The 26,981-nt window shown below is 41.0% G+C and overlaps 1 protein-coding gene across 4 annotated transcripts; it reads right to left on the minus strand.

Moving 5' to 3' along the window:
- On the minus strand, window positions 1–26,684 carry LOC119180013 (cGMP-dependent 3',5'-cyclic phosphodiesterase). 4 transcript variants are annotated; one of them, XM_037431151.2, is made up of 27 exons: window positions 26,535–26,684; window positions 23,699–23,763; window positions 23,560–23,612; window positions 23,390–23,464; window positions 22,498–22,539; window positions 22,347–22,415; window positions 21,127–21,260; window positions 20,236–20,347; window positions 20,029–20,068; window positions 19,770–19,833; window positions 19,219–19,303; window positions 17,071–17,131; window positions 15,574–15,655; window positions 15,005–15,039; window positions 12,987–13,099; window positions 11,270–11,347; window positions 11,028–11,150; window positions 9,787–9,857; window positions 8,915–9,040; window positions 8,507–8,594; window positions 7,409–7,456; window positions 7,244–7,318; window positions 5,342–5,441; window positions 5,120–5,232; window positions 3,573–3,718; window positions 2,734–2,918; window positions 1–212 (listed from the first exon to the last, which is right to left on the minus strand). In XM_037431151.2, the coding sequence occupies exons 1-27, from the start codon at window positions 26,585–26,587 to the stop codon at window positions 202–204; spliced, it is 2,247 nt and encodes a 748-aa protein (XP_037287048.2). In that variant the 5' UTR covers window positions 26,588–26,684; the 3' UTR covers window positions 1–201. The 4 variants fall into 4 exon arrangements, with proteins under 4 accessions (XP_037287048.2, XP_037287063.2, XP_037287056.2 ...); XM_037431166.2 differs by lacking the exon at window positions 26,535–26,684 and adding an exon at window positions 25,435–25,566; XM_037431159.2 differs by lacking the exon at window positions 26,535–26,684 and adding an exon at window positions 24,747–24,849.
- Between the last annotated feature and the right edge of the window lie 297 nt (window positions 26,685–26,981).

Here is a 26,981-nt window from a genome sequence, read left to right on the forward strand (position 1 = left end):
TCCTGGTGCAAGGAAGTTTAATAACACTGGTGGCATGGACGTCTGTTCTCTGCTGCCCCCCCCCCCTCCACAATGCAGGGAGGTGAGGGCAAAGTGTTTTGATTTCTAGGGCATAGCACAGGAAAGTGCATTGGCTCCTGGCTAGTGTTGGCCTAGCCATTCTGACTTGTTGAACTAGTGGCTTTTTCTAGTTGCCTGTGATCACTCGTGCTCTGAAAAGAGAAAGGTAAGCACCAGATTCTTCAAAAGCTGAAACAAGTCTATGTAACCACTTATGCTCACAGTGAGGCAGTCAAATGGAACTCTCGATATTGGTCTGCAGTGACAAACACTCAATGTCATGATTGAGAACACATGTTTAAATTCTGAGACAGATTTCCTTAACTCATTATCAGGATGTCAAGGGAAAGGCAAACTTACAATCTCTTCGTATAACTTGTCGAACTGGGAAATACAAAGTGCGAGTTTATTTATTTATGTATTTGTACTGCAATCCCCTGGAGGGATTTTAGCAGGTGGGTACAAAAGACACAACATCAGCATATAACATCAGGCAAACAGACGGAACAGCCTATCACATTTCACATAGTAGACAGCTATGTAACACAAAGCAAACAATTATCACTTGCGTTTTACAATGTAAACAAACGTAACCAAATTCTACCGATTACACATCACTCTCATTTTAAGAAAACAAAACTAGCACACAAGTAAAATATTTTCTCTGTTTTTCCAGACTAGCGGCAAAGGATGTTAAAGACTGTGTTGTGACTTTATGGTTATTTAAACTATTCCAATCCTGCGCAGTTCTGGGGAGTAAAGAATATTTGAAGCAGTTATTGCGGGTACAGAAGGGAGTTATTGTACGATCATGGTGTTTTCTAGTGGTGTAACCTGAAGAAAATGAAAATTTTTCCTATATCTATCTTATATTGCCCATTAATTATTTGATATAAATATTTTAATTGGGATATGCGGTTTCTTTTTGAAAGTGAACATAAGTTAGCTCTTACTAACAGTTCATTTACCGAGGTTCATCCATATCTGTCATATATAAAGCGAACGACTCTTTTTTGTACTCTTTCCACTTTATGAATGTTGGTTTGAGTAAATGGATCCCAGATCACAGAATTTTGTGAGCAAAGATTGTAAAAAATTGCCATTAAAAACAAATACATCACATGCTTTGTGACCATGTACAGTGGAACATCATTGACACGAACTTGCATATGTTTTAGACCATAGCGATGTCCTCGCTTGGAGAGAGTGGGTCAAAGCCACTGCCACACCATTGATTCCTATTGGGTGGACGACAATTTTTTTTTACGAGAACAGGTGACACTACGCATTGATGCTGCATTAACTTCGTCACCAAGTACACCTCTTTTCATATTCTTTTAGCTCGCTTGGAATGTGTAATACAATTTGTGGGTAGTGCATTTTTTTTTACAGAGGAAGCTGTTATGAGATGAAAACTCGGGTCACGCACTGTCGTAGCTGTCTGTCACCGTCGCCAGTGTCCGTAACACAACACACGAAAGAAAAAAAAAACCTAGTACCAATGACACAGTGGGGCTCCAACCCAGGTCCGCTGGGTGCCAGCCCAGTATTGTACCACTGAGCCACGCCGGTGCTCGGGGCTTATTGGTAAACTTGCCTTAGGTAGGCTTGATGTCAGGAAAGAAACCGTGCTAATACGACTTACGAAGTCTTTTAAAACAGTGCAAACACAACCAGTCATCGCACAATGCGAATAGCATAATGAGGGGTCATCCAATGCTCCAACCCATTACAAAAGCTTGTTCACCTATCAACTGTGGCACATGCCTACTTCAGGCACAATTCCTCATAGTCATCAGCCACTGCATGAAGAGTTGGCACAAAATTCCTTGCAAGTGTTTAGCAGATACCACGCTTCTCATAGGAATGACGAAAAAATAGTATAGCGAATGCCAGCCTACTACACAAAAATTTTTATTATTATTGCCGTAGTGGTTATCAAGCAAGTGTGCTTGCAGCAGTTATCCAACGAGTTTTTAGAAAAGGCTCTGAAAGGCCTTCTAGCTTTCTAGGTCACTGTGCTGCACCTTCCGCTCAGGCCTGGCGTTCTTTCAGTGCTTGTGAGAAATTGCATCAACAAGATTTCACTGTAAACTCTGATTATGGCTTACTTTTTCCTAACCACTTATACAGTTTGTCAGACAGCTTGTTATCATTTCTTTCTTTGAGCCATTTAGATCGTAATCTTTAAAATGGGTGAATATTCTTGCCCTGGTAAATCTTTCAACTCACTCTTCTAAAAGAGGCTTGGAATAGCACATTACAGCCCAACACCTATCATTGCAACCACTGTCCCCTGGGTCGCAATCAGGCACACTCCCCTCATGTCAAAGTCACTCTGTGAAATGTCTAGCACATGCATAATGTGCAAGCTATATCTTTGAGATGCTATGTTGGGCTACACTGTTCTCGGGATTGGCCCATATATTTGTCAGCGGAGCAAGATGTAGCTTAAAAGTGGGTAAAAATGTTCAATTAAAATGTGAGGAAATAGTATACAATAACCAACAGGCAAAGAAGTAATTCTGGACAAATGGAACGGGACACAGCCTGCCTGCTGTATCTCATCAACGTATAGTATGCCATTTTTCATAGAATTTTATGTATAATATCTTCCATTCACGTAGCTTAACCAAACTAAGCACATACAAAGTATAGATAGCAGATGTGTACCTTCAATCTTTTCCAAGCACCGCAGCACTTCCTTTTCAAGTTTCTCATCCTCGAAAAGGTCCAGTGAAGAAGCACTGTTGGCATACCGCCGCCTGCATATGTCACTGACTCTTTCCCAGTACATCTTGTTGTTGTCCACAGCTTCTGCAGTTTCTCGTGCAGCTGGGAACATCTCCCCCAGCAGGCTGTGTAAGACAACACATTCGCCTCTTTAGATCATTGGTAAATGCTACCACAAGAACAAATCAACTTGAATTTTTCTTGTTTACGAGCTTCTTGAAGCATCCATTCAGTGGGGAATGAGAGAAGAAAGGCTGAAAAAAGGTGCCTAGCTTCACACTTTGCTGCATTGCAGCAGTTGACCACTGACAGCACCTTTAGCCAAGTTTACAGACACAACATTAGGCATGAAATGGTTTCAGCATGCAGTGACAACCATGTTTCAAACAAGTGTCTGCAGTATCTCGGTAAAATATGATACACAGAAGAGATTGTATCATAATAATGTGGTCAGCTCGAGTGAAAAATCCTGCTCTATTAAGATGGTTTGCAGGATCTAAAGAAATATGGCCTTGGCAGTCTAACAACGCTGATCCAGTTTGAGGACAGAACTACAGCTGTCCACTCGCAACATTTACTACGTGCTATCAGAAACATAGCCAGAATTTTTTTTTTGTGGATGTGTGTGTGTGTGTGGGGGGGGGGGGGGTTGACCATACCTTATGTATGTTTGCATGTACATGCATACACAAGCAAGCAAAATGAAGATTGTTCGGGACCCTTCTCCCTCTGTCTACGGCCCTGCATGTCATAATACCACAAAGTCCTGGTGTACTCACTCAAATATGGGCTTGACAATTGTCTGGATGAAGTGGATCTGCAGCTCAGGGATGTACGCCTTCTCTCGATCCATCATCTCACTTGGCTTTACACCCATAGCTTTCTCCAAGTCTCCTTGGGAAAAGAACTCATTGTAGATGAGCTCCTGCAGAATTCAAGTAAGGCTAATGTTACAAAAATCACTGTCTTCTGTTTTCACAATATGATTGCCATTGACAGCTTAATACATGTTACTTCGAACAGCAGCAGCTCAATGAAAGTGTCTTGATGTTTAGGATATCCCGTCAAGTACATGGCCAGTCAAACCACAATCTCGGAAACACAGCGCTAATGTGCCGCCAACAAGTTATACACATTTAAACACAAGCTACTGAAGTATAGTGATGAGCCCAGAACTGCACCCTGTATCGGCTATTGTGGGTAGCCTGGTCTGAAAAAAACCTGTGAAGTATCAATCGAAATGCTGAGACTATAAATTGGAGTGAAGCCCAAATCAAGCAATAATACATGCCTGACTCAAGTGAAATGTTGCTTCACAAGTCCCTATATTGCTCCTGTTTATGTAAACTTTGCTAAATTATAAATGTACAGCACATTTATTGACCGAACTAAAATGTTGAATGTTGCAAATGTTCTTTGATATACAATATTAAGTGACTAGCACTGTGTACATTAAACAGTCGGCCATTATTTCGTCTATATTATCCAGCAACTATTCTGGAATGTGTTACAGGCATAACAGCCCAAAGACATATAAAAACGCCACTGAGTATGATGTCACTGTTAAAAGTTCTCACAAATATCTCCAGAAAGTTTTGTGTGTATCCTATCTTTGTAACCAAGGATTAGACTATCCCATTTATTCTTGTGAGACAATCAACCTTCAGCAGTGCCTCACCTATGCTCCAAACTTAACTGGCTTAACTGGGCCGCGCCCAAACCTTTCCGGCCCGGCTCAGTATGAGCTTGTTTGAAAACAGTGAGCCCTTCTTGGGGGAGTTGAAGTTTGGCACTTTTGAACCCGGGCTGGAAAAATTGGCATGTGTAGAGTTTTGGCTATCACCTCAATGCTGCATAATAACTGCTGTACATCATAGCAAGCAAGCAGCATGTTCGTAAACATTGTTTCTGTGCTACCATAAAGCAGCCTCATTAGGCCACATCAAAACAAGCAGATGTAGACATGGTGTGAATCAGAGAAACTCTTTCCCTTCTAAGAGAATGAATTAGTACAATTTATTTCAAAGCCGAGCAGACTCTTTTTTTTTTTTGCTACAGCAAAGAAATTCTGTCACGAAAAGTTGCTCTCTCTGTTAGCAATGTTAAAGCAGCACAATAATTTTACAGAACAAATGATTTCAAATCAATGCATTTTGACGTAAAGTGCTGAACTAACACTTCCACTGATTTTCATCTGTATTCACAAGATTTGTGATGAACAAGCTGTCTCTGCAAACATCTAACTGAGCCCAAGCCCTCTATAAATAAAAGTTAGAAGAGTTGGTATCTACAACAACAAAAGGGTCAATCCAAAGGCAGTACTCACAGCAATCTTCTTTGAACTCTTCCAGTCTTTTGTCTGGTCAGATAGATCGCAGCACGTGACCAGCATGCTCGTAAGGAGATTGTGGTGCTTGGGATTGTCGTAATTGTAGCCCTCTGTACCGAAAAGAATAAACCAAAGCACACGGGTGAAACGAGATTAGAACGTGAAATAAATGCAGGTTGCAAGCGTGCTAATGAAGAGATTTCACGCTTTGATACTCACCAGCCACCATTAGCTTGAGCTCTTGCACAATCCGGAAATGGTGAGCGAGGTCTGTTGCCAAGATAATATCACGCATCTGATCCAAGCAATCAGTGTACTCCTGCAAAGAAGCAAAGGTCGCATCACCTCCTGATCACATAGGTAGCGTGTAAATGTTCAGACAAAATGCTACCAAGAGTTGCGCTAGGTTCAACAGTGAACACAACCCTAAGATGAAAAGTTATCAAATTTCCTGCAAGGGGTCTTATGATCTACACAATTTAGTACGAATAGTACTAAACTGCATATGGCCTGCCTTACAATGCTGATGTGCCTCATCATCTTTCAGTAAAAAAAAAATGTGGCTCCCAAATAGGTAAAAAAAATATAGCTGCCCATTGCTCATACATGAAAATCAGAACTTAAGAATTATGATACATCATAATATTTGCAAGAAAGTGCTCTATCACTAGCCAAAGACTAGCGCTGTTTGATAAAATATATTTCATGAGGCCCTGCAACACTCTTTGAGCATAGTTGGAAAGCGTTGCCGACTGGTAGTCGAAGCTCCCGAGAACACACGAGCCAAATATTATAGCGCAGGACGCAGCCTCGTATTTGCAATAAATTTTCAGTCAGCTAAACGTCCCTTTCTCTACTCTTGGCAAATGATGCTACACACTCAAAAATCACTGCATCGCACGCCGAGTGTCAGCCATTGGCTGATTTGCGCATGGCACACTATGTCGTTACTGGGGCTGCCACGGAACGTCGCAACTTGTCCACACATGCGTGCGATAGCACTGAAAAGTTGCAGTGCCAAGAAAAACAAGAGAACAAGTGCGCAAGTTCACACAGCATGTGCAACGTATTTTATTCCCCGTGCCATGCCTCCCTGCCTAGCTTCCAGCGCTTTGGTCAGGACAAGAGGAAAAAGAATGTGATTGCAGCATGTGACAAATCTTTGCAACACCACTAGTACTGGACGGATTCTAAGACGTTTTGTGGTGGTGGATTCATGAGGCAGTAAGCTACTTTAGCGAGTTTATTCCGTCATTCTGTGATTTCTTGAAAAAGTGTTGCAGGGCTCCTATAAGTATGTGTCAAAAGAAACCGATTCTGACAGGATCTGGCTAATCTCAAAAAGGTAACTGTAAAGTAAAAACTTATAGATCGTGGATGGGTGAATAGTATGTTTGAGACTCGAAGTGAATTAGAAGAATAGTGATTTGGTGGAATAATTTCAAATCAAATAGATTGAATAGTATATCCCACATATCACTTTAAAAATGAGCGTTTTTGTGGAGGCCCAACTAACTTGCACCACATTTTCAAGAATTTGAGCAAAGCATGCTTGAATATCGTTTTTTTTTTGTTCGAAGTGAAGTGGGAACTTTGAATATTAACATTTGTATAGCAGTAGAGTGAAGGTTATAAATGGTATGATACATTACGCTTCAAGATTACTAAGCGCATGTAAGCCCGTATAATGTGTTTTTAAACTACAAAAATATTTAACTGAGGTGACAGCAACATGTACATTTAATCTTGAAGCGTGGCTTCGCAGCAACGTAAATTCCCCCTGGCAGGTAGTTTCACGGCATAAAGACGCATGCTGCAGTGAAACCACCTTTACAGTTGGCTATATGCCTTTGGATATGCTTGAATTCGTTCATTTTGGGTACTATGAAATTTCTTGTAATTTGAATTTTTGTAGAAGCGTATTTGAATACTGTATTATTCTTTAGAATATTCGAAGCGCCCGAATAGTCGCCGATCCCTATTAAATTTACCTATCATGTAGTGGACAAAGTTGGCTTGAGTAAGTAAGAAAATTGCCTTTTTCATCACAAAGTTTTAGTTGAACTAACAATGAACCGCAATAAGTAAAAATACAAAGTACTCTTCAATTTTGCGACTCACCTGTCTGGAAAGGTTCTCGAAGATGTTACACCCATCTGTGTTCAGTATTGCCATTGCCTGGGCAAAGTGGTGGCGCTGCACACAAGAACAAAACATATGTAACTTCATGTCCAACTCACGATTGGAATTCAAGCAAAAGCAATATTCACAAGATATTGCACCTACCTCCATGACTGATCCCTCTGAGCTGTACAATGATGCCAATATGGATTTCTATAAAATAAAAAACGAAAATATTAGCAAATACAATAAAAGCAAGCCATTTCTAGCTTCTATAGATACATGGTAGGGCACAGAAAATGTGCGACAATGAAATGAAAGTTATCCCAGCATATGAGACTTCAGTACACCAAAGGCAACCATTACCAACATAATGAAATAGAGCATATAACATTAAGAGATACCTGGCTATGATTTATTTCAACAAGTATACATCTTCTGTTTATAACAAAGCTCCAAATGTCAGGCACACAACATTATTGGTTAGAAAGGAGTGAATGTTTTACTAGCAGCTGTAAACACGTCTGCTACAAAATCGCAAATGTAGTCCACAATACCAACACGAAAGAGTACATTCTAGACGCACATGTTAGCCAACTACATGAGTTGGCTGTCCCACAGCCAGCAAGCCAACATACTGATCCAATGTTACCATATCAATCACATGGTGACATATGAACAATTGCTTTACAAGCAAATGGAAATCAGCACTGGCCATATGCCATGTATCACCACAACAACATAATGTCAAGCCACTGAAATAGCAAGAGACCCTCTGCAGATTCGCAAGAGGCATCATGCTTGAAATTCTTGGATGTAGGCCGAATCACATTTTTTTTGTCAATATTATCAGGTAATTATAAATACGCAATACTGAAATGAATATTGAGTATGCTTTTGTACAATATGGTTTTGTTACATGGGACTATAGTGTGGTTTTATTATACAACACAAGCAAACATAAGGAACTTTTCAAGTGCACGTGTTTTGCATTGTAGGTTACACACAAACACTGAACATTCAGTGAACTGTGCATTCGTGGTAAGCCCTTTTCCTAGGTCTCCAAGAACATGTGCACATTGGTTTCTGATGCACAGTAAGCAAATAACATGATGTTGGACCTGGTTTCACATGCGTTAGTCTGTGGACGAATGTCAGTGCATGTGTTCTTAAGTGTTGTGGCAGATTCCCTAAGTTTCATGAACATGCTTCATACAGCATGTTTTGCTCTAGGACTAAAGCAATGAGAAAAGTGGAACTTACAGAAGTGAGCTGAAAAGAGTTGTTTGTTCCTCTATGATCAAGATCATGGCAAAGGCATGCCACAAACAGCGAGAGGCCTTCCAGTTCACTGCAAACACAACACAAGAAAGCATTCAGCTATCATGGGGTAGCAATAGGAGGCACATCAGAGTGGAAAACTGCTAGCTAACACAGAATGAAACATATCAGTCTTGGGCAGAATACAATGTACTATCCTCAAAACAACACAAGCTCGGCAAGATAAGAGCCAGCATCAGCCTGCTACGATGTGCTCGCAATGATAACAGTGAGCATCAATGTAACAGCCACGTGCCACTGGAAAGCCACCTTTCACGGTGACAAACAAGGTCAGAACATGTGCGGAGGATAAGATAAAGGCCACTAAAGGAAAACACAAGCAGTACTCACGTGAGGTAAGACCCAATAAGAGAGAGATTCTTGAGAAGAAGGTAGCAGAAATGGGCCACTGCAAAAGCATGCATCCAGTTGTGGTAAGGAGGGTCCCGATATCCCTTCTTCACCATAAGCACGAACCTGCAAGTAACAGCAATAAATAAAATGCAGTCATGTGAGTATGCAGTACAGTCACAAAGATAGCTGTGGCACCTTGAAGATTTCCCTGCATTTCTGAGAACACTTGTGCTGAGCTTGCAAATAATTTGTGAGCCATTTTCGCAAAACGCTCGCATCATTTTGAGCCAGGAAAGAAAAAACAAGAAATAGCCTGACAGCAGAAGCATTGAATCTTGTCTAAGCAGTACATGGCCATTTCTGTGAACACGTAGCACTGCGTCCTGTGGCTTTAAGTGCATGCAAAAGATTAATTTAACAGTAGTGCTAATGCCATTGCCACAGTTATAATGACACTTAAATTATGGCCCGTAGTGCATGGTCATATTTTCAGGTTAACGAGCAAGACTTTGATTTGGGCAAGTTGGCACACTGTTAGCTAGAAAAAACGGGGTAAAAAAAGTTGTAGGTTCAGCTCTCATATGTGCACTGTCTCGTCTTTGTTGCGTTGTTTATCCCAGCTTTCAGGTTGAGTCGATTCATTTCTGCACAAGTGCTGATAGTCACAATACTTGATTCAGCACAAAAAAAAGCACAAATGCACACAGGCTATTGTGTCTGTGTATTTGTGCCCCTTCTTTAATGTTATCGATTGTGTTGCACGATTTCGTGCACCAGAGCACAAAATCTAAGCCATGTAGACAGCAGCATAATATTATCTTAATGGTTTGTGTCAAGCGCATGGGCACAAAAATAATTGTGAGCCTCACTTTGCCAGAGAGTCCCTGGGGATTTTGAATCTGCTCGTAAAACCAAGGTCCTCAAACATGGCTATCACAACCTGAAAAGTGAAAGGGCAGTTATTAGTTGTTGTTGTCTAGCACCAGCGCAAGCAAAAAAAAGGACAAAGAAGCAGAGCAATACACTAGCACTGCAATTGTTTATAAAGTCCTCCCTTGACACCAAGCACTGTCTATTGCATAGGTGGTAATCACACAACCACATTATCCTGGCTAATGGAGCTCAATGGAGGTGGTGTGAGATTTCTACAGGCATGACTATGTGTCAAGACAATTAAGGCAGTATACTAATTGTGTTTTCCTTATTAAAGAAGGCATATAATTGAAGCAGAGACACTTGATAGTGACAGCAGCGACATGTCATGCATCACTCAGATGCAAGTTATAAATAGAATACTCCTACCAGGATTGTGTCTCTTGGAACAGTATTTGAGAATGCTTGCACTCTTTTAGTATTTTGTCCTGGCTTAGCTATGTACGATCATTAACCAATGCATTCCTTCACATTATACAGTAAATGTGCAAGTAGTGAGAAAATTGTGAGATTACCAACAGTTAGTTGCTGATATTTGAATTCTGCAGTGTAAGCCCTGTGACAATTTTTTCACCTTCACCAAGTCTTCCTCAAGCATAACTGAAATTGTGTCAATGTGTAGCGTCATTTGGAGCATTCTAGCAATGAGGAACTAAAAGATAGGCTATGCCTGTATGGAGAGTTAATAAGGCATTCATCATTACCACAGCAGATAGCTGAGTTTTACGGACATGTTTCAAATTGCGACGAAAACTAGTTGGTGCGACACACAAAACAAACAAGTCGCTGTGTCTTCACAGCAGCTTCAGTTAGTGAGTTACAGAAAACATTTCTTAACTATTCCACATGAATAACACGCACTATACATCAATATTTTAAAATATTCATCTTCCACTCTGCTTTAAAAACCACACAATACCATAAAAAAATCAGCTAACAGGGCATATTTTGTTTTTTACAGCACTGATGAAGATGTTAAAAGTAGCCGTTTTGCACAAGTAATGAACTCTGTGCAACAATAGAATGGGGCCAGGTTCTGTAAATAGGATAAATCAATTAGTTTAGTTACTTCCAGTACTAACTGTGTATGCATTTTAAAATTTAGTGCATGCCTTTTGGAGCCAGAAATAGTAAAGACTGAGAGCAATGGAAGTGAGTAAAGATTTTGCATACTTACTACGAGCGTAGTCTTGTCTGGAATAACACGCGGAGTATATGAAAATTTCGCAAAATCTGGACTGAACGATGTCAATGGGGGTACCTCACTGTTCACCAATTGCTTCACATCCTCGCTGGACACCTGCAAAGAGGCAGCATTGAAAAAGAAGTGTCAACACAGGAGAGGTTGCATTCAGTAGAAGGAACAGGGTATGTACAAAATGGTGACAAATGTCAACATGATATCAAGCACAAACTCACCAGCATGTGGTACATCATGAGCTCATTGGACAGTTTGCTCCGGTGTTGCGCATCACGCACTTTCTTCCACATTAGAGACTGAAAAGAGAGGCATAAGCAGGGTTTTAGACATTCTAGCACTTACTATCTTTTCAGAGAAAAGTTACCAGCATGAAAAAAAATTTAAGAAATAAAAAAATCTGAACTGGATTGTGCGGGTGACAAATCAGCCATCACTCTTTTCTTGCAGCAAGCGAGGCATGGATTTCCTTCACCACTTCTTAAGCCATCACTAGCTTACAATAACTTGAAATGCGAGTGCATAGCATAGATCAAAACTCAGTAAAACAAGGACATGTCCTTGTCTACATTATGTGCTTGTATCTCAAGTAATCATAAGTCACCAGCTCGCCCTATCAGCCATTTTGACTAGTAGTTATAATAGGTTTTGACAGGGCTTGCTCAAATAGTATAGGAGAGGCCTATGCCCCGGAGTGGGCTTAGTTAAGATGATGATGTGCTAATAGTAAATTTTGGTTCGAGGTGAATTCGAAGCGAATAGTGATTTGGTCAAATAATTTTGAGTTGAATTTGAGTAGTATATGTCACATATAATGAAAAATTAGAACATTCGTCATGACCCAACAAATCTATAAAATATTTTTGTAAAGTTAAAAAAAGAAAACATGTTGTGTGCAAATGCTATTCTTTTGGTTCAAAGGGAAGTGGAAACTACTTTGGAAAGTATCAGATTTTGAGTTTTGGTATAATGAAAGTGATAACCAGTAAAATCTGTTACATCTTAAAATTAACTATACTTACAGCATATAGGCCAGCATAACTAGCTTTTAAACTTGAAAAATGATGTATCTATGCAAGAGTAATATGTTCCTTTAACCTTAAATTGTGGCTTCCCGGCAGTGCTGTTTTTTCTTGTATAGATGTACTCACGGTACAGCACCCCATTACTGCAGTAAAAGCCACCTTTACAAGAAATCACTTACTGATTATATTTGTATGCTCGTTCATTTCAAATAGTACTTTGAAATTACGAATAATTTAAACTCCTCTCAAAGCGAATTCAAATACTATATTATTCGCTCAAACATTCAAAGTGCTACAATATTCGTATGTGCCTAGTCTTTACAATTCTTCTTTACACTTAGCTTCCATTTTAAGCGTTGCAGCACAACTTCTACAAGCTTCAGTTGTGACAATTCATGCAGCAAAACCTTATACCAAATAAATATCATTAAGCAATTTGTTTGGCTATAAAACCCTAACATACAAAATTCGACTTTCGAATTCATGCTAAATCAAGTTTCTGTGACCAATGCCAGATGTTGATGGTTAGCCGAGGCTGCAGAGAATTGTCCAAGCTGCACTGAACAAGCTACTTGGTAACAAAAGCTCAGCACAAACCGATTAAACAAAAACCTACATACAATACACTTCAGCAATAATCCTACATTAACAATTTCGGAAAGTGGGATTTATATAGAGCATTGCACATACCACCATGATGTATTAGTAGACATAACAGTTTAGGGGTATATTGGCTCTATTGATATATATTCTTTTTATCTTACAAAACGTTATTCTGCAATCATATAAATACAGAAATAAATTATCTGAGTTGTTCCACCTGAGTTGTGGGGGCCTTCTTTATATGAAACCATGCCTTTAGCAACTTTTAGCACCTGCATGAAAAACAGTTCAAATATTCGTCTGTACTTACATGCATGATGCTGATCCCACAATATATCGAGAATGCCTTGGCCATTTCCTCATCAAAGAAGGTAAAGCACTTGCCATTAATCTTATTGCAAAGTTCTGCCACACCAATTACTCCTGTAAAGACAAGACAAAAGTATGAAATTTACCAATCTGTCAACAACAATTATTCTGGTATCAACAGACAAGCAGGTCTGTACGAGCTAATGTGGCACTAATGGGCCAGATTGAAAGCTTGCTGTATACATCAATAATCCAACAAGTTCACTCAGCCATAAGATCTTATGTCTATGTCCATTTTGTAAATTTATCATGTATAACTAAACCTGTTCGTGTCCTTTTTCTTTGCCATTGGACATGTTTCATTGCTACTATCAGCTACTATCAGTTCAAGGTTGATGCACCTAAGAGTTGATGTGCCTACGAGGACTGATTGGAACTCTCATTCAGCCTCTATCACCTGAAACAATGTTAGTGATTTCAGGACATATGTATCCGATACCTTTATATGATGCTGTTGGCTTTGGTTAGTTACCTATGCTATCTGAATGTCGCCATCTTTTTTACACCTGAGTGCTTTTCTAGGCGCTTCTCCTCTCTGTAACATTCTTCTTTAAAGGTAGGGGCCAACAAGCAATTTTTATGGTGGCACTTTTTGCAGCAGAACAGAAAGCTTACCGGTCAGTCAGTCTAATCACGGAATTTCAGAGTGGAAAACGTTGCGAAACATTTGTAATCAGAGTTTTTCTATCTGCAGCAAATATGAAGTTGTATACTCGCATGCTTCAAACAGTGAGCATGTGGTGGTTTACTGCGCATGTGTGCACTCCACGTGCATGTACCACGGCACAATTTAGTCCACTGGAAGCCGCGACGACAGCTCCACTTTTCACCGTGCTACTCCTTTTACGCCGTAAGCAACACAGAATTGAGCGGGGCTTGGTAATAATATATATACTTTAATTTCGAGGACTGGCGCACATGACAGCATCAGTCTACGCAACTGGGTACAGCAAAGTGATAGACTCCATATATCATTATACAGCTTGAATTCTCTTTCGCTAGGCTGCACCACATAGGCTGCACCACATAATGGTTTTTGTTACTTTTAAAAGTACGATTTAAAAATATATATCCTATTCTCAATGCAAAAAGAACGCTGATATCTGTGACTATATTTCATGGTCTTTTCATTTCTACTAGTATATAATTGCCATTTCTGGCCAGTTGCTGATCTCTTTAAAAGCAAATACATGAAGTGAAAATAACTTGCTAGATTTTGATAGCATGATTTATGATTTAAGTAATAAGTTTTATTTGCTGCAACAAGATTTATGTAAGGCTCGCGAGTGCTTAAGAATAATATAAATTTACATGGATTATATGCACCAATATATAGACATTTTAAAAACTTGAATGCGGCCACAATGGCTGCACATTGAAACAATGAATTCATGCTGAACAACATGAAGCTGCCACCACTTGGTACTCGACAAATCGAGCAATTATAATAGCACATATAACAAAAAAGAAGCAAGATGACTGGAATCGGCCAGCTGCATTGAACAATTAATACATAGTACAATTAAATTCAGGTGTCTGTTCAATAAATACACAGTACAATTAAATTCAGGTGTCTGTAAGTACCACTTTATACATCAGACAATCTATAAAAGAAGTTCAAATCCTTACGGCCTGCTATAGAAAAATGAAGATTTAGGTAATATGCAAATACATCAGCAAATGTTTCCTGCATAGATGCACAATGCAAAACATCACAATGCACTTCCTTGTCACCAGCAAGCAATATTTGCATGACACAGTTGCGAATTTGCGATGCTTTTATCAAACTAACCATCTATGAGCAAAATTTGCATGCTTTTTGGGTAGAAATATATAATTGGTGTTTACTGCACAGGACAATTATTTATTTATTCAAAATTAGAAACCAAATTTTATGGCATAATCTACATCACAGCATAAAGTTCAACGGTACACAAAGACAATTCAAATGCTGCTTACCAGAGTCATCTTTAATAGGAAAGCACAGGATATTTCTAGAAAAAAAGTGAGCAAGAAAGAAGGCTTATAAGTTATTTTTGAGTAACAGCTACTATAAAACAGTCACATATAAGCAAAAGTGCACAGAATTAGAAAGAGCACCCAAAAAATGTGCTCAAATAATACAGCCACTACTTCTGCAAGCTATACAACAAAAGTGGGCCTGTGATTATTTAATAATGCCTGCAGTCCAACCTATTTCACATATTCAATAGTTAAATCGAAGTTACTCATTAAAAAACAATGTCTCAACTTTAAATGTACTGCTGCGATTATTAAACACAATTCCCCAATGCCTCTTGACAATATTTGCATCTATTTTATCGCATACTTACTACACCATTCAACTAACATAGCTAAGCACGGCATGTGCAGCATGGGCGAATGCAGCAAGTGACCCAGTAAAAGTGCGGTGCACAGTGCTGCGGTGTTTATCTCTTTTCCCATGCCTTTTATATGCGAATTATAGTTTGCAACTTTCAATATGGCGGTCTACAATTCACTAGGAGCCGCCTATGCAAATGACCAACCTTGTTCGAAAGCCTGTTGTTTCATCCATTTTGCGGTAAAACAGAGGATGAGCATAGGCATCAGTGATGTTTAGAAGCTCTCCTGAAATGTAGCAAAGGAATTCCAATTCAACAGAATAAAATATATAATGCATTACGGCTAGTGAAACTTGGGCACTATAAAGCGATAGGGGAATTCAATTAAACAGTCATGCAAAAACTGCAAATAGAAAATCCTGAAGCGAAATTTGCATATTTTTCATTTATCATACTTAAAGGCAAAGAGAGTGCCATATACAACATAATGATGAAAAAAAAAATAATAATCAGTAGCAAGGGCTGATGCCTCATTTTTGGTTAACTTCTTAGTGACAAGTTCTTCACTTTTCTGAGATGTGGCACCTGGCTTGTTCCTCACTCGAGCAATGAAAACCTCACCCAATGAAAGTGACAGCGTTTTAATGACCTAGAACACTTTTCTTCATTATGTCATCCTTACGAACAAAATGCTCATAAGCCACAAGCCAAAACTGTGCAATACCATTGGCATCCAAGAAAATGCTCCCAGCTATGTTGACGACAACAAAAAACATGCTAACAGATACATTCCTGCATGTGAGAATGCCGTTCATCATATTGTAATACTACTACGAAATAATGTGGGGAACTGCTTGAAGAAGCCCACCAGCCAGCTTCAATTAATAAGTAATGAACCACTATTGTCTTCCGATGGGAGATGCCAGTTTTGCTGATAATTTGCAAAAACCTCACACCATATCAAGTAAGTGATATAATGAGGTGCACAAAAGGCAAATATTACTAGCCGTATGGGAGCATCATTACTGCTTCGCACAAGATTACTTTACCACAAGGCAATGTGTATAATGGCTTCACATTTCTCACACATTTTTCTTGACTGACTTACTGTAAAACGAGCCGCTCTGTCTCGCCCTACCGTCAAATCACATACAGCATTCAGTTGGATGTTCAAGAGAGTGCACCTTCGAATCCACCCACCCACTGTTTAAGAGTTTCCATTATGGTCAAATGAGGAATGTCTGCACTTATCTCTAGAAGATTTCGATCAGAGAAAGTTGTAAACTGTTGCGCTTAACATTTCATTGAAATAATCAGAAAAATTCAGTGTAGGACACATTAAAGCAATGAACACTGTGTAAAGAACATCATTGACTGATTGATTGATTGATTTGTGGGGTTTATAACGTCCCCGAACCACCATATGAATATGAGAGACACCGTAAGGGAGGGCTCCGGAAATTTCGACCACCTGGGGTTCTTTAATATGCACTCAAATCAGAGCACACGGGCCTATAACATTCCCGCCTCCATCGGAAATGCAGCCGCTGCAGCTGGGATTCGATCCCGCAACTTGTGGGTGAGCAGCCTAGTACCTTAGCCACTAGGCCACCACGGCGGGGCAAAGAACATCATGAAATAGGTTTCCCACTAACAATTACGGTGTTTATATTTCAACAAAAGGACAGACACCTGACGTACCACTTGTGGCAACATGACCTGCAATGCCCTGGTCGGCGGGTATTCGGACTTCCGTCATTGCCTGAAAGACGAAAGAAGCAAAAAACACACGTATTACTTCGCTGAAGTTCGCCTGTGGATACAAGTAAGAATTGCTTACACAGTGCTTTACAGGCTTTGGGCGGAGAGACAATATTTATTTTAACACAAATACATTCAATTCAAAATGTATTTAGGGCATGAAATTGGTATTTCAAACAAGGACAGGTAAAAACTAGTTATTTATTTATTTATTTACAGATACTGCTGTCTCGATACACGAGACATAGCAGGAGTGGGTACATTAGGAAAAGGAACGGACATACATTAAGCAATACCAAAGAAACATACACAGCATTTAACACATATTACAAAATACGGTTAGGCAGTTCTTTCAAAAACAATTCAATTGGTTTTTCGCGTAGGGAACCATCTAGGTTGTTCCAAATCTCAACAACGGCTGGAAAAAAAGAATACTTAAAGCAATTTACAAATGGCTGGAAGGGAACAATGTTGAGTGGGTGAGAACGGCGCGTGACTCGTTGTGCTGAATCACAAAAAGTAATTGGTGCTTCAATGCAACTGCGGCTGTGTACAATGTTATGTAGCAGAGTGATACGGTCAAGTGTGCGTCGGAAAGCAAGGGGTTCTAACGACAATGAGCTTGCGTGAGATGAGGGAGAAAAATTGCGGTCATACCGGCCAAATATAAATCGTATTGCTTTTTTCTGTATACCCTCGAGCATATTTATGTCAAGTGCAGTATAGGGTGACCACACCGCTGAGGCGTACTCTAGCAATGGTCGGACGAGCGATTTATACGCCGTTAATTTGCAGTCCTTGGCAGAGTGCTTGAGTGTTCGTTTTATGTATCCCAGTTTTCGAAGTGCTCTAGCGCAAATTGTTTCAATGTGATGGTGCCACTTTAGGTTTTGAGTATAGGTAACACCAAGATATTTGAATGTACTAACAGAGTTTAGGTAGTGCCCATTGTAACTATAACTAAACCTTAGCGGCTGTTTTTTGATAGTAAATGTCATTTGAACAGTTTTTTGGTAATTAATGTTCATTTGCCACATGGCGCTCCAACCACAAAAGGACGAAAATACTTTGTTCAGAACATCTTGGTCATGAGCATTATTTACGCTAGTATATAAAACGCAGTCGTCAGCGTACAATCGCAGCTTCACTGGTGTGTCCTTAATAATCTGTGTGACATCATTAATATAAATAATGAACAATAGGGGCCCAAGCACCGAGCCCTGTGGTACCCCGGAAGTGACTGCTAAATCAATGAATTGCTTAGATTTCAATGCATTAAATTAAGCAACTTAGACCTAAATCTACTGCATTCAATTTTAAGCCTCCTTTGACAAAGAAATGGGCCCAAAAGAAGCTGATGAGCAAGACAACAGTGGGAACAAATGTGTCTTAAACAATACCTATGTTTGTTGACAGGCACTGTTAGGATACGCTACAATATCATAAATGCATGCGAACACAGAAATGGACACTTTTTCTGCTCCCTTTTATGATAAGTGTCCGTTATATTTAGCTCACTTCCTAATGGCTGCCACTCCTTCTAAAGTTTAGATATTGATACAAGTCATCATAAATATCAACGTATGCACCATAAAGGCGAAAATGGTGCATACGTGGACGAAAATGACGATTGAACAAAAGCTCGCGTAGTTGTTGCCACTCCGCCATCTTGGTTCAAGGACACTGTGTACTCCGTGTACAATCTGTAAATATATTTCTACCCTCTGCCTACTCTCACCCTGTGACAATATTTATTAGTCGTTCACAGAAAGGACCGGTGAATTTTTTTTCAATTGTATAGAGTTCCCATACTATACAGCACTGATTATATTCAGATGACACAAACAAGAACACAGTCCCCATAGAGGCAATAGCATATGAACTATTACTGTGCTTTTAAACATAATCAGAAGACATTTAATTACCAACACGAAACAATCAAGAGCACTACGCATGCAGAAATAGAGCTTCTGTAAACTAAGAAACTCAAGCAGTAGATGATTGTCTAAGCCGCTTGATGGTGGGATAATGTAAATGACAATGTAAATGCAGGTGGACTGATCATACTTCAACACAATATGAACTGACCTCAGAACCATCTTCTGCAAGGTGCCCATCAAATACCTTGGCGACAAGTTCATTTTGCTCTTTGTCCAAAAGGAACAGTGAACATCTGGAATAGAAACACAAGCATATATATTAGGTACTGTTCAGAAAGTTTAATTTTACTAGAGTAATGCTAATAAGAATAAAAGAATGGGAGCTATGGTACAGGAAGCTATTTAATCTTTGTTCCCAGGTATTTCCTCTAACTGCCCATGCTGGCTATTTATGTGCACCTACATGCATGCCTCAGGTCAACTGCAATCGAAGTTGACCTTAAATACGATACTCGTACCACGGCTTTGTGTAGTGTGGATGCATCACTATCATGCTGCATAAAATATCAATAGTACACACACTCACAATATTGACACTGACACCAGTTTTCGAAATACTATTAATGAGCATTCAATGATAAGACGAAGGCTACACTGTTATAATCTTGGTGAACTTTAGTAAGCTGACTTATTCTAGCTTGATTTTGCACCATCGAATTTGGTAACATAAAAGTACTTTTCTAACATAAAAATACATACCTTTCTGCCTTGGTAAGCTTACGGGCGTCGGCCATAATTTCCTTCAGCAGGACTGTGACGTCATCTACAACCGATAAAAAGAAAACACTCGAATTTCGACAAGGTTACAGTGTTAAAATGTGCCTTCAATAACACACACATACATGCACATACGTTTATAAGGAATTCTGAACTTGACAACCAAAGCGAGTGTTCAGAACAAGAACCGCAAGATTTTCAACTGAGTTCAGCATAATAATAAAGGTATTTAAAGGCTCACCAAGATGGGTGAAGAGGTTCTTGGCTACCGACAGGAGTGACTGCAAGAAAACGGAAAGTTGGCAACTCTGCTTAGGGAAGTGCCCGCCATCATTAAGAGAAAGAGTGGAATGAGTGGGGAGGCCTCATAGCAACGGAGGCATGTAGGCATCCTTCCCACAAAGCAATAAACACACCATGCAAAAGAGTGTGAGCAAAGAGACAATACCTGGCACTCTTCCCTGAGCCTACGTTCCTCTTCGTACGCGGTTGTTTTGAGGAGGCAGGGCGTAATGCACTGGAAACACTCGCGCACCACTGCTTCATCACGTTTAGTGAAGCTGCAAGAGGAAAAAAAGCAATGACGATGAAGTGCAAATCTTCACAGCACAATGTGTACGAATGAATTTTACTCAATGTAAGCTATGGCGTTGATGCACGCACAAGGCGGCAATGCAGATTAGTTTATAATTCTCGACCACTGCAAGAAGAGCTGTGAATACTGCAGGAGAACCTTATTATAGTGAAGTACTATGTGGCACGAAAATACATTTACATTTCAAACTTGTCATGAGTCTAGATCTGTTAAATTCTGATATCAGCAAGAATCATTTCAGAAATGCTTCAACACATGAAAAATTATTTATACACTGGTTGTCATATCTACATTAAGCTGTGTTGCCCTCCAAATAACCTTTGGTCTCACAAGAATGCCTCCCCACTGCCAGTACTCATTTTCAGTAGTGGCACTTGGCAGTAATGAATGAATGCTGTACATATCAGTTGCACGAATGAATGGCCTCAGGAGAGCAGTCAAATAACTATTACTGAGAGCCATAGTAATAGCTGAGGAAGTTGATAGCCCTTTCTTTCTTTTTAAAAAGAGAAGGGGGAGAGAGGGAAATGAAATGAAAGCCTCCGATTGAGCGTCATGCAAGAACAGCTACAATACCTCTGCGAACTTATGTATTTTGCCGATGGAGTGTCATTTTCAATTTCACTTAATATGATTGAATACTTAGGTGATGGCGGACATATGCAAGCAGTAGGTAATCATCAAGAGATAAGTCTTGCTTAACGACCTGCATTCCCTTTACAGATGATTAAGAAAAGCACTTACTCCTTGCCATTGGTCTTGTTAACCACGCAGGGCAGCATGACCACGCGATCAGTGTACTTTGGATGCAGCACAGGCACACACAGCAGCGAATGTAGTACAGAGCCTATCAAGCGACTGACTTCATCACGGTGGTCCTGCACAGTGAAAGTAAAAAGAAATGAATGTAGGACTTCAAAGTCAGGTATGTCACCTGGTGGCACAAGAAGGATTTCTACAATAGAGCACCTTCCAAACTGTAGTATGCTTTCTTACAAAGCAGCGCAGTGTCAAAATGTGAAAAGGGTAATGTTTTTTTTTTTTTTTTTAAGGTAGGTACTAATGCAAAAACTATAAACGTCACATGCTACTGTAAAGCATCAGTGCATGTGATAGGCACTTGAAGATTGAAGTCTTGTTTAGCAGTGATCAACAGTCATCAAACATAATACATTGGTAAAGCCAATGTATTGAAACATGTGTCATCATCATAATTAAGACCGGGCAAAGACAAGTTTTTTTTTTTAAAGCTTTGGCTCCCTAGATATTCCTTGTTTAAACAGTCTTGACCACTTCAAGTCTGTGAACCCCTCACACAGTTTGAACTTGACCTTTCGGTGAACGACTGCAACCATTTCACTGTGAGAGTACGAAGTGGAGAGAACCACTTGAAGGTCAGTGCTTCGAGCAATCCTTAGCAAAAAGCTATAATAAATAGAGACGCAGGGGGAAGCAGACTACAATGAAAAGATATTGAAAGGAAGAATAGTGTTTGGCAACAGAAACACACTTCATAAAAAAGAGAAAAGTGGCAGTTTGAGTGGTGTGACACTTAAACCAGAAGGCCTGTCTTAGTAGTCAAGAAAACAAGCTCTTCCATGAAAGTGAGGACCTTTGATGAAAGAATTTATGTTTGTCATGTTCTCTTAATATAACCTAGAACATTGCACAATACTTTACTTGTACAATAAGTCTTATACATGCAATCAATCTTTATAACAGTATAACTAGGCATAAACTTTAGTTGCCTGGCATTAGAACAATGTGGGTAACCATTACGAAGCTCTTACGAATGTCTGAGAATTCAAACTCAGGTACTGAAACGCAAATGCATTCACATATGTGAACAAAGGCTAAAACACCGTACAGCAATTTAACAACAGTCAGTGAGCAGCCACACTACAGCAGGGGACATATAGGTCTCCAAGCTTAAGTAAATGCTGTATGATATTGAATTCACATACGTGGTGAATGTCATCCAAAGAAATGGGCCGTCGCTCAGACAATGCACAGCTGAAGCTGTTACTTGAGACCTACAAACCACAGCAAATTAGACGCTAGTCATTATTTGCACTAATGCACCCCAACTTCCACATCCCATATGCAATCACTTACCAAAAGCTTGGCTGGCTCTTCTAGCACTCTTTCACCAACTACCTGTAAAGTTAACATTGAAATTCTCTTGACAATGCATTTACAAATAAAATTGACAAACTAAAAGTCCTTCCCTTACTGCAATATCTTTTCAGGTGTGTATACAAACTTGAGAGCATTTCCTCCCATGGACGTACTAAACGTAGTGTCATGCTAAGCATTGCGGTAAGAGAGCATTATTTCAAGAATGAACTATCCCCAGAAAAGATTCGTAGAGTGCATGAAAAATAACACTATAATTTAAAGAAAGAAACTACAAGATAACTGGAGCACTAAAATTTATTCAAGCAACCACCACACAAAGCAAACAGACACTGAAGCCAAGGAAAGCACAGTTGTATTTAGTATTTTTCTTTCAATGAAGTGTTAGTTATGGTTGGATTTATATCTGTCAATGGAAGTACATGTCTTGAAATTATTTAGAGCAAACCCACGACCTCCACACAGTGGATATGGTGCTCCAGATATTATGCTAGCATTATCGGTTGTCACCAAGTTGTGCCACGGTTGTGTATTTGGATGTATGATCTAACCTTAGAAGAGCACAACCTGCTGCGAACTCCGGCCGTACCAGTGAATGGTAGTTATCCATTAAAGTCCGAGGGTTGCATGGTACATTCTCTAGGCCCAGGCAAAGTGCTAATAAACATTCATACATTATCCGAGGCATTTGTCTAGGCTGGCTCCATCTCACAACATGCAAGAAGCATCACAGAAATCAAGAGCACTCTCTTTGTGCTCTGTGTTGATTAACCATAATGCTTACATGCAGCACATGTCATGGGTTCATAACATTAGAGTTCAATGTCACTCTACAGGATTTATATTAAATAGATGTAAGTGAATGACATACCTTACATGTCAGTTCATCTTGATCATCGGATATCAAAAGAATGAAAGCATTTTCACACTGTGTTGTTCTTTGCAACTGAAATGCCCAAAAACAGGACATTTAAATCAGCACGAGTGGACAAACTTGTAGAAGTGTTCTAAGAGCTCGCCTTAATGTACCGTAGTACTTACATATTCAATGACTTTGACATGAATTTCGGTGGTTAGTGGGTCATATAGGCTAGCTGACAAAAAGAAAACAGATAGTCCATTGGAGTACAGCTTTCAACTGAGAGGCAATGATTACTGATTACTATAGTGGAGAACATACCACACAATTGAATTAATCCCTGGGGATCCGACTGCATTCCTTTGAATGTCGGCCACCGCTGTTTTCTAGTGGGAAAAGAAGCAGCAGGTAGAGCCGTTAAGAGACAATGTTTCGCGCACAACGAACTAGCAAATGCAACGTGATTGGCAGTGGCCAATTGCAAAAAAAAAAATGATACAATGCAAGAATGCAATGGGATGCAGTTATAAGGGCATTACACAAATGACAAGAAGAGTGGTGCAAATCGATTTGCAAAAAAAAAAAAATCTTACTTTTTTCGCAGAATTCTAGCATTTGGAGAAGCCACGCGGAAAGGCATCCACGCAAAGATAAAAAAGAGAGAGAGAAATTGGAGGAGAAGTTGTGGGTGTTAAGGACTCCAAATCCACATACGTGTGCAATGGAGCAACATCGAAAGCACGCACACGACAGCAAGTCAGGCGACATACATGCAAGGCTCGCAGCACATCGACGCAAACGTTAAAGCCGCGTGATAATGTGTGAGCAGAGCTGTGGCGGTGCTTGTAGGCCCGTGGTATCAAGCTACGCAAGGTCATGCTAGCGTGAACGCGTACATGCTAATTTGAGAACGATGTCCGCTAGCACGATTGGGTATATACTGTTGGGAAAACATACCACGGCTTTTAAAAAACCACGATGCGAATAGAGCGTGGAAGTAACGTACGTTTTGCGTGTTAGGGTGTGTGAGTGAAGATTTCAACAGGAGGATGCGATGCCTCTGAACGAGCAGATGCATGCAGCGAAAGCGATATACAGGTCGTAGGCAGCTGTGCAAGATTGCCCTCCCCAGAGACGAACCCACGTCACATTTGTTAAGTTCAGCGCGACTGGAAACGGGGAAGTGCGCCGCACGTGTAAGTTTCGATGTCGTAACACAGCGTGTAACGTCACTTTCACGTAACGCCGCTCTGCTGACACGCACACACAACGTAAGCTAACTGTGACAACGAAGAGAAGAAACAAAAAATACACGCGAACGAGATAAGCGTGCAACGGCTCAGTGACTGTTGATGCTGAACTAACTTACCCAAATATGGAGCCCATTTAAGTGCAATTGTTTATTGGACAGCATCACTTTGGAAGAGAAACGGATCGGCAATAAGTTGAGCACGCAGAGGACACAAATGCATGCAGTGATCTTCTGCACCAGTACGTTTCGCGAAACATAATATGCTCTAAACGAACACCCGTCGGTGCACAAGAAACCAAGAGTAATGACACTCCGGTTAACTATGCATATCAGTGAGCGTAATGCGTGAACCCTTTTGCAAAATGATCCCAGTGTCCTTTAATTTAGTGAATCGATAGGCGCTGCGAGTCCGCTAGGCTTAGGTCAACAGCGGACACGCGCATGTGGCCGATCGTGTTAGTAGTGTCGCAAGAGCCATTCAGTGTGATCACGACGTGTTCGCTTTTACCGAATGCGACGAACTCATGATGGACGGCACTAGCCACACGGCACAGCAACCACAACACGCGACACTCGGCGCCAGCCGTAGCAGAATACTTTGCCTACGGAGGAGGGATTACCGAAAAATTGGTTTCTTTGACAACCGCTAGGAGCGCGTCCAAGTTCCGGTTTCGGTTTGTTCAGAGGTGAGCCAAGAGATGTAACGTAAAAAAAGGTGTAGATCATGCATAAGAGTTCATAACACGAAGCGCTGTTTCGTCTTTAGGAATCACAAAAAAATAAGTATGCTCACTGCTGAACGTACTTGCGTTTAGTCAGAGGCGATTCGCCCGGTGTCGGCTATCATATCGGTTTCGAAGAACGCTGCCACGCAACGACCGAAAATGCTTTCTGCGGAATGCGCAAAAAGAGATGAAAGTGATGTCGTAGTAGTACGAGCGCCGGGAAGGATGCGGCGCAGCCAGCCAACGCGGCAGACCTGGTCTCCTTTCCCTTTTCTCGGAGATGAGGGGGTGGGGGCGAATCGCAAAACGAAACAAAAACCGCGGTCGCCTGCCGCCGGCTGCGCGGTTCACTTTACGTGTTGTAGGCGAACTGAAATTGCAGGGTTGTGCGCGCGGCACACCGGCTTCCTTTTTAGCAGCCCGTGAACCGACGGCCTATGGTGTGACCGCGTGACGTCACCGTCAAGGACAGAAAACCCCCAGGCGGGCAGCTATTGAACTTGTGCCAGGCGCCAGATAGAGGGAGAGGTGTTTTTCCGAACGTGCGGCCAGCGCGCTCATTTCTCCCGCAAAAATCGCACGTGCGTACGACGAACGAGTCATTTCACGGCAGGGCGTGCTCGGCGGAAACCCGTCGGGGTGTCCCCGTCGCGTGACTGCGTGCGCGACTCGAACAAAAATATACGACGGTGCGCAACTGCGCGGCACGGATGAGAGGATGATGCGCATCTCGAAACAGGCGGTGCGCGCCCCAGATAAGCGAAACGGTTTTCTCTGGATCGGCGCGTGGGCACATCAACGTGCGACTGCGCGGAGTGCTATACCCCGCTAAAGCAAGCTACTAACATGGCGTAACTTGAGAAAGTATGTCAAGAAAACCCCAAGAACTACTACTTCTACTGCCAGCCTGATCATCTACGCGAGTGTTGCTTGATTTACTTTTAATCTATTCGTACAGGGCCAGATATTTTGAGCGAAGAAAAGTAGAAGAACCAGATATATGAGCCGAACGATAAAGCTACGAGAAAAGGAGAATCGAAGCTTGGCATCGCACGGAACAAGATACAACAAGCATGTTAGCCGCACAGAACGAGTTCCAACACTGAGTGAAAAAGCCATCTGCAGAGGGGTTACGTAAAAGGCGAAATGCGCGTGCCAAATGCGGCCGCGCGAAACTCACAAATAACGGTAGAAAGCCCGGCAGTGGATCTGCTGCTTGGTTGAGTATCCCATGTTGCCTGAATGAAACGCACTTCGACTCTGACTCGCCAGGCGGCAGGGACGATAGTTTTATTTTTCACGCGTGCCGGCGCCGAACGGAGGAGGGTGTGTGTTCTCTCCTCCCGAAGAAAAGTGAGGAGGACTCGCCGCGCTGCCATTTGCTGGCACGCTGGCTGCTCCAACCGCGTTCCGACGACCTGAGCGCAAACAGAACACAAAGAGAGCAGCGGAAGCGTGCCAGTGCCGGCGTCGCCTCGTCGGCGTCACAAAGCCCGCCGGGGTACCCCGTTCCGATTGCTGCCCGTGCCGTACGATGGCGGCACTGTCGGTCGTATCCTTAACGCTTTTGCGTTTGCTGCCGGCGCTGTGATGAGCGATAAACAAACATCACAGCGCCGTTCAGCGC

The sequence above is a fragment of the Rhipicephalus microplus genome, chromosome 2 (assembly GCF_043290135.1).
Source record: "Rhipicephalus microplus isolate Deutch F79 chromosome 2, USDA_Rmic, whole genome shotgun sequence".
Lineage (NCBI taxonomy): Eukaryota > Metazoa > Arthropoda > Arachnida > Ixodida > Ixodidae > Rhipicephalus > Rhipicephalus microplus.

Bases quoted from the DNA above. Each gene is read 5' to 3' on its own strand.
- LOC119180013 (XM_037431151.2), bottom strand. From the start codon at position 26,587: ATGGGATACTCAACCAAGCAGCAGATCCACTGCCGGGCTTTCTACCGT. The intron at 22,540-23,389 runs GTATGTCATTCA...TTAACTTTACAG, and splicing joins AAGATGAACTGACATGTAAG to GTAGTTGGTGAAAGAGTGCT. The intron at 20,348-21,126 runs GTAAGTGCTTTT...TTCCTCTTGCAG, and splicing joins AACAAGACCAATGGCAAGGA to CTTCACTAAACGTGATGAAG.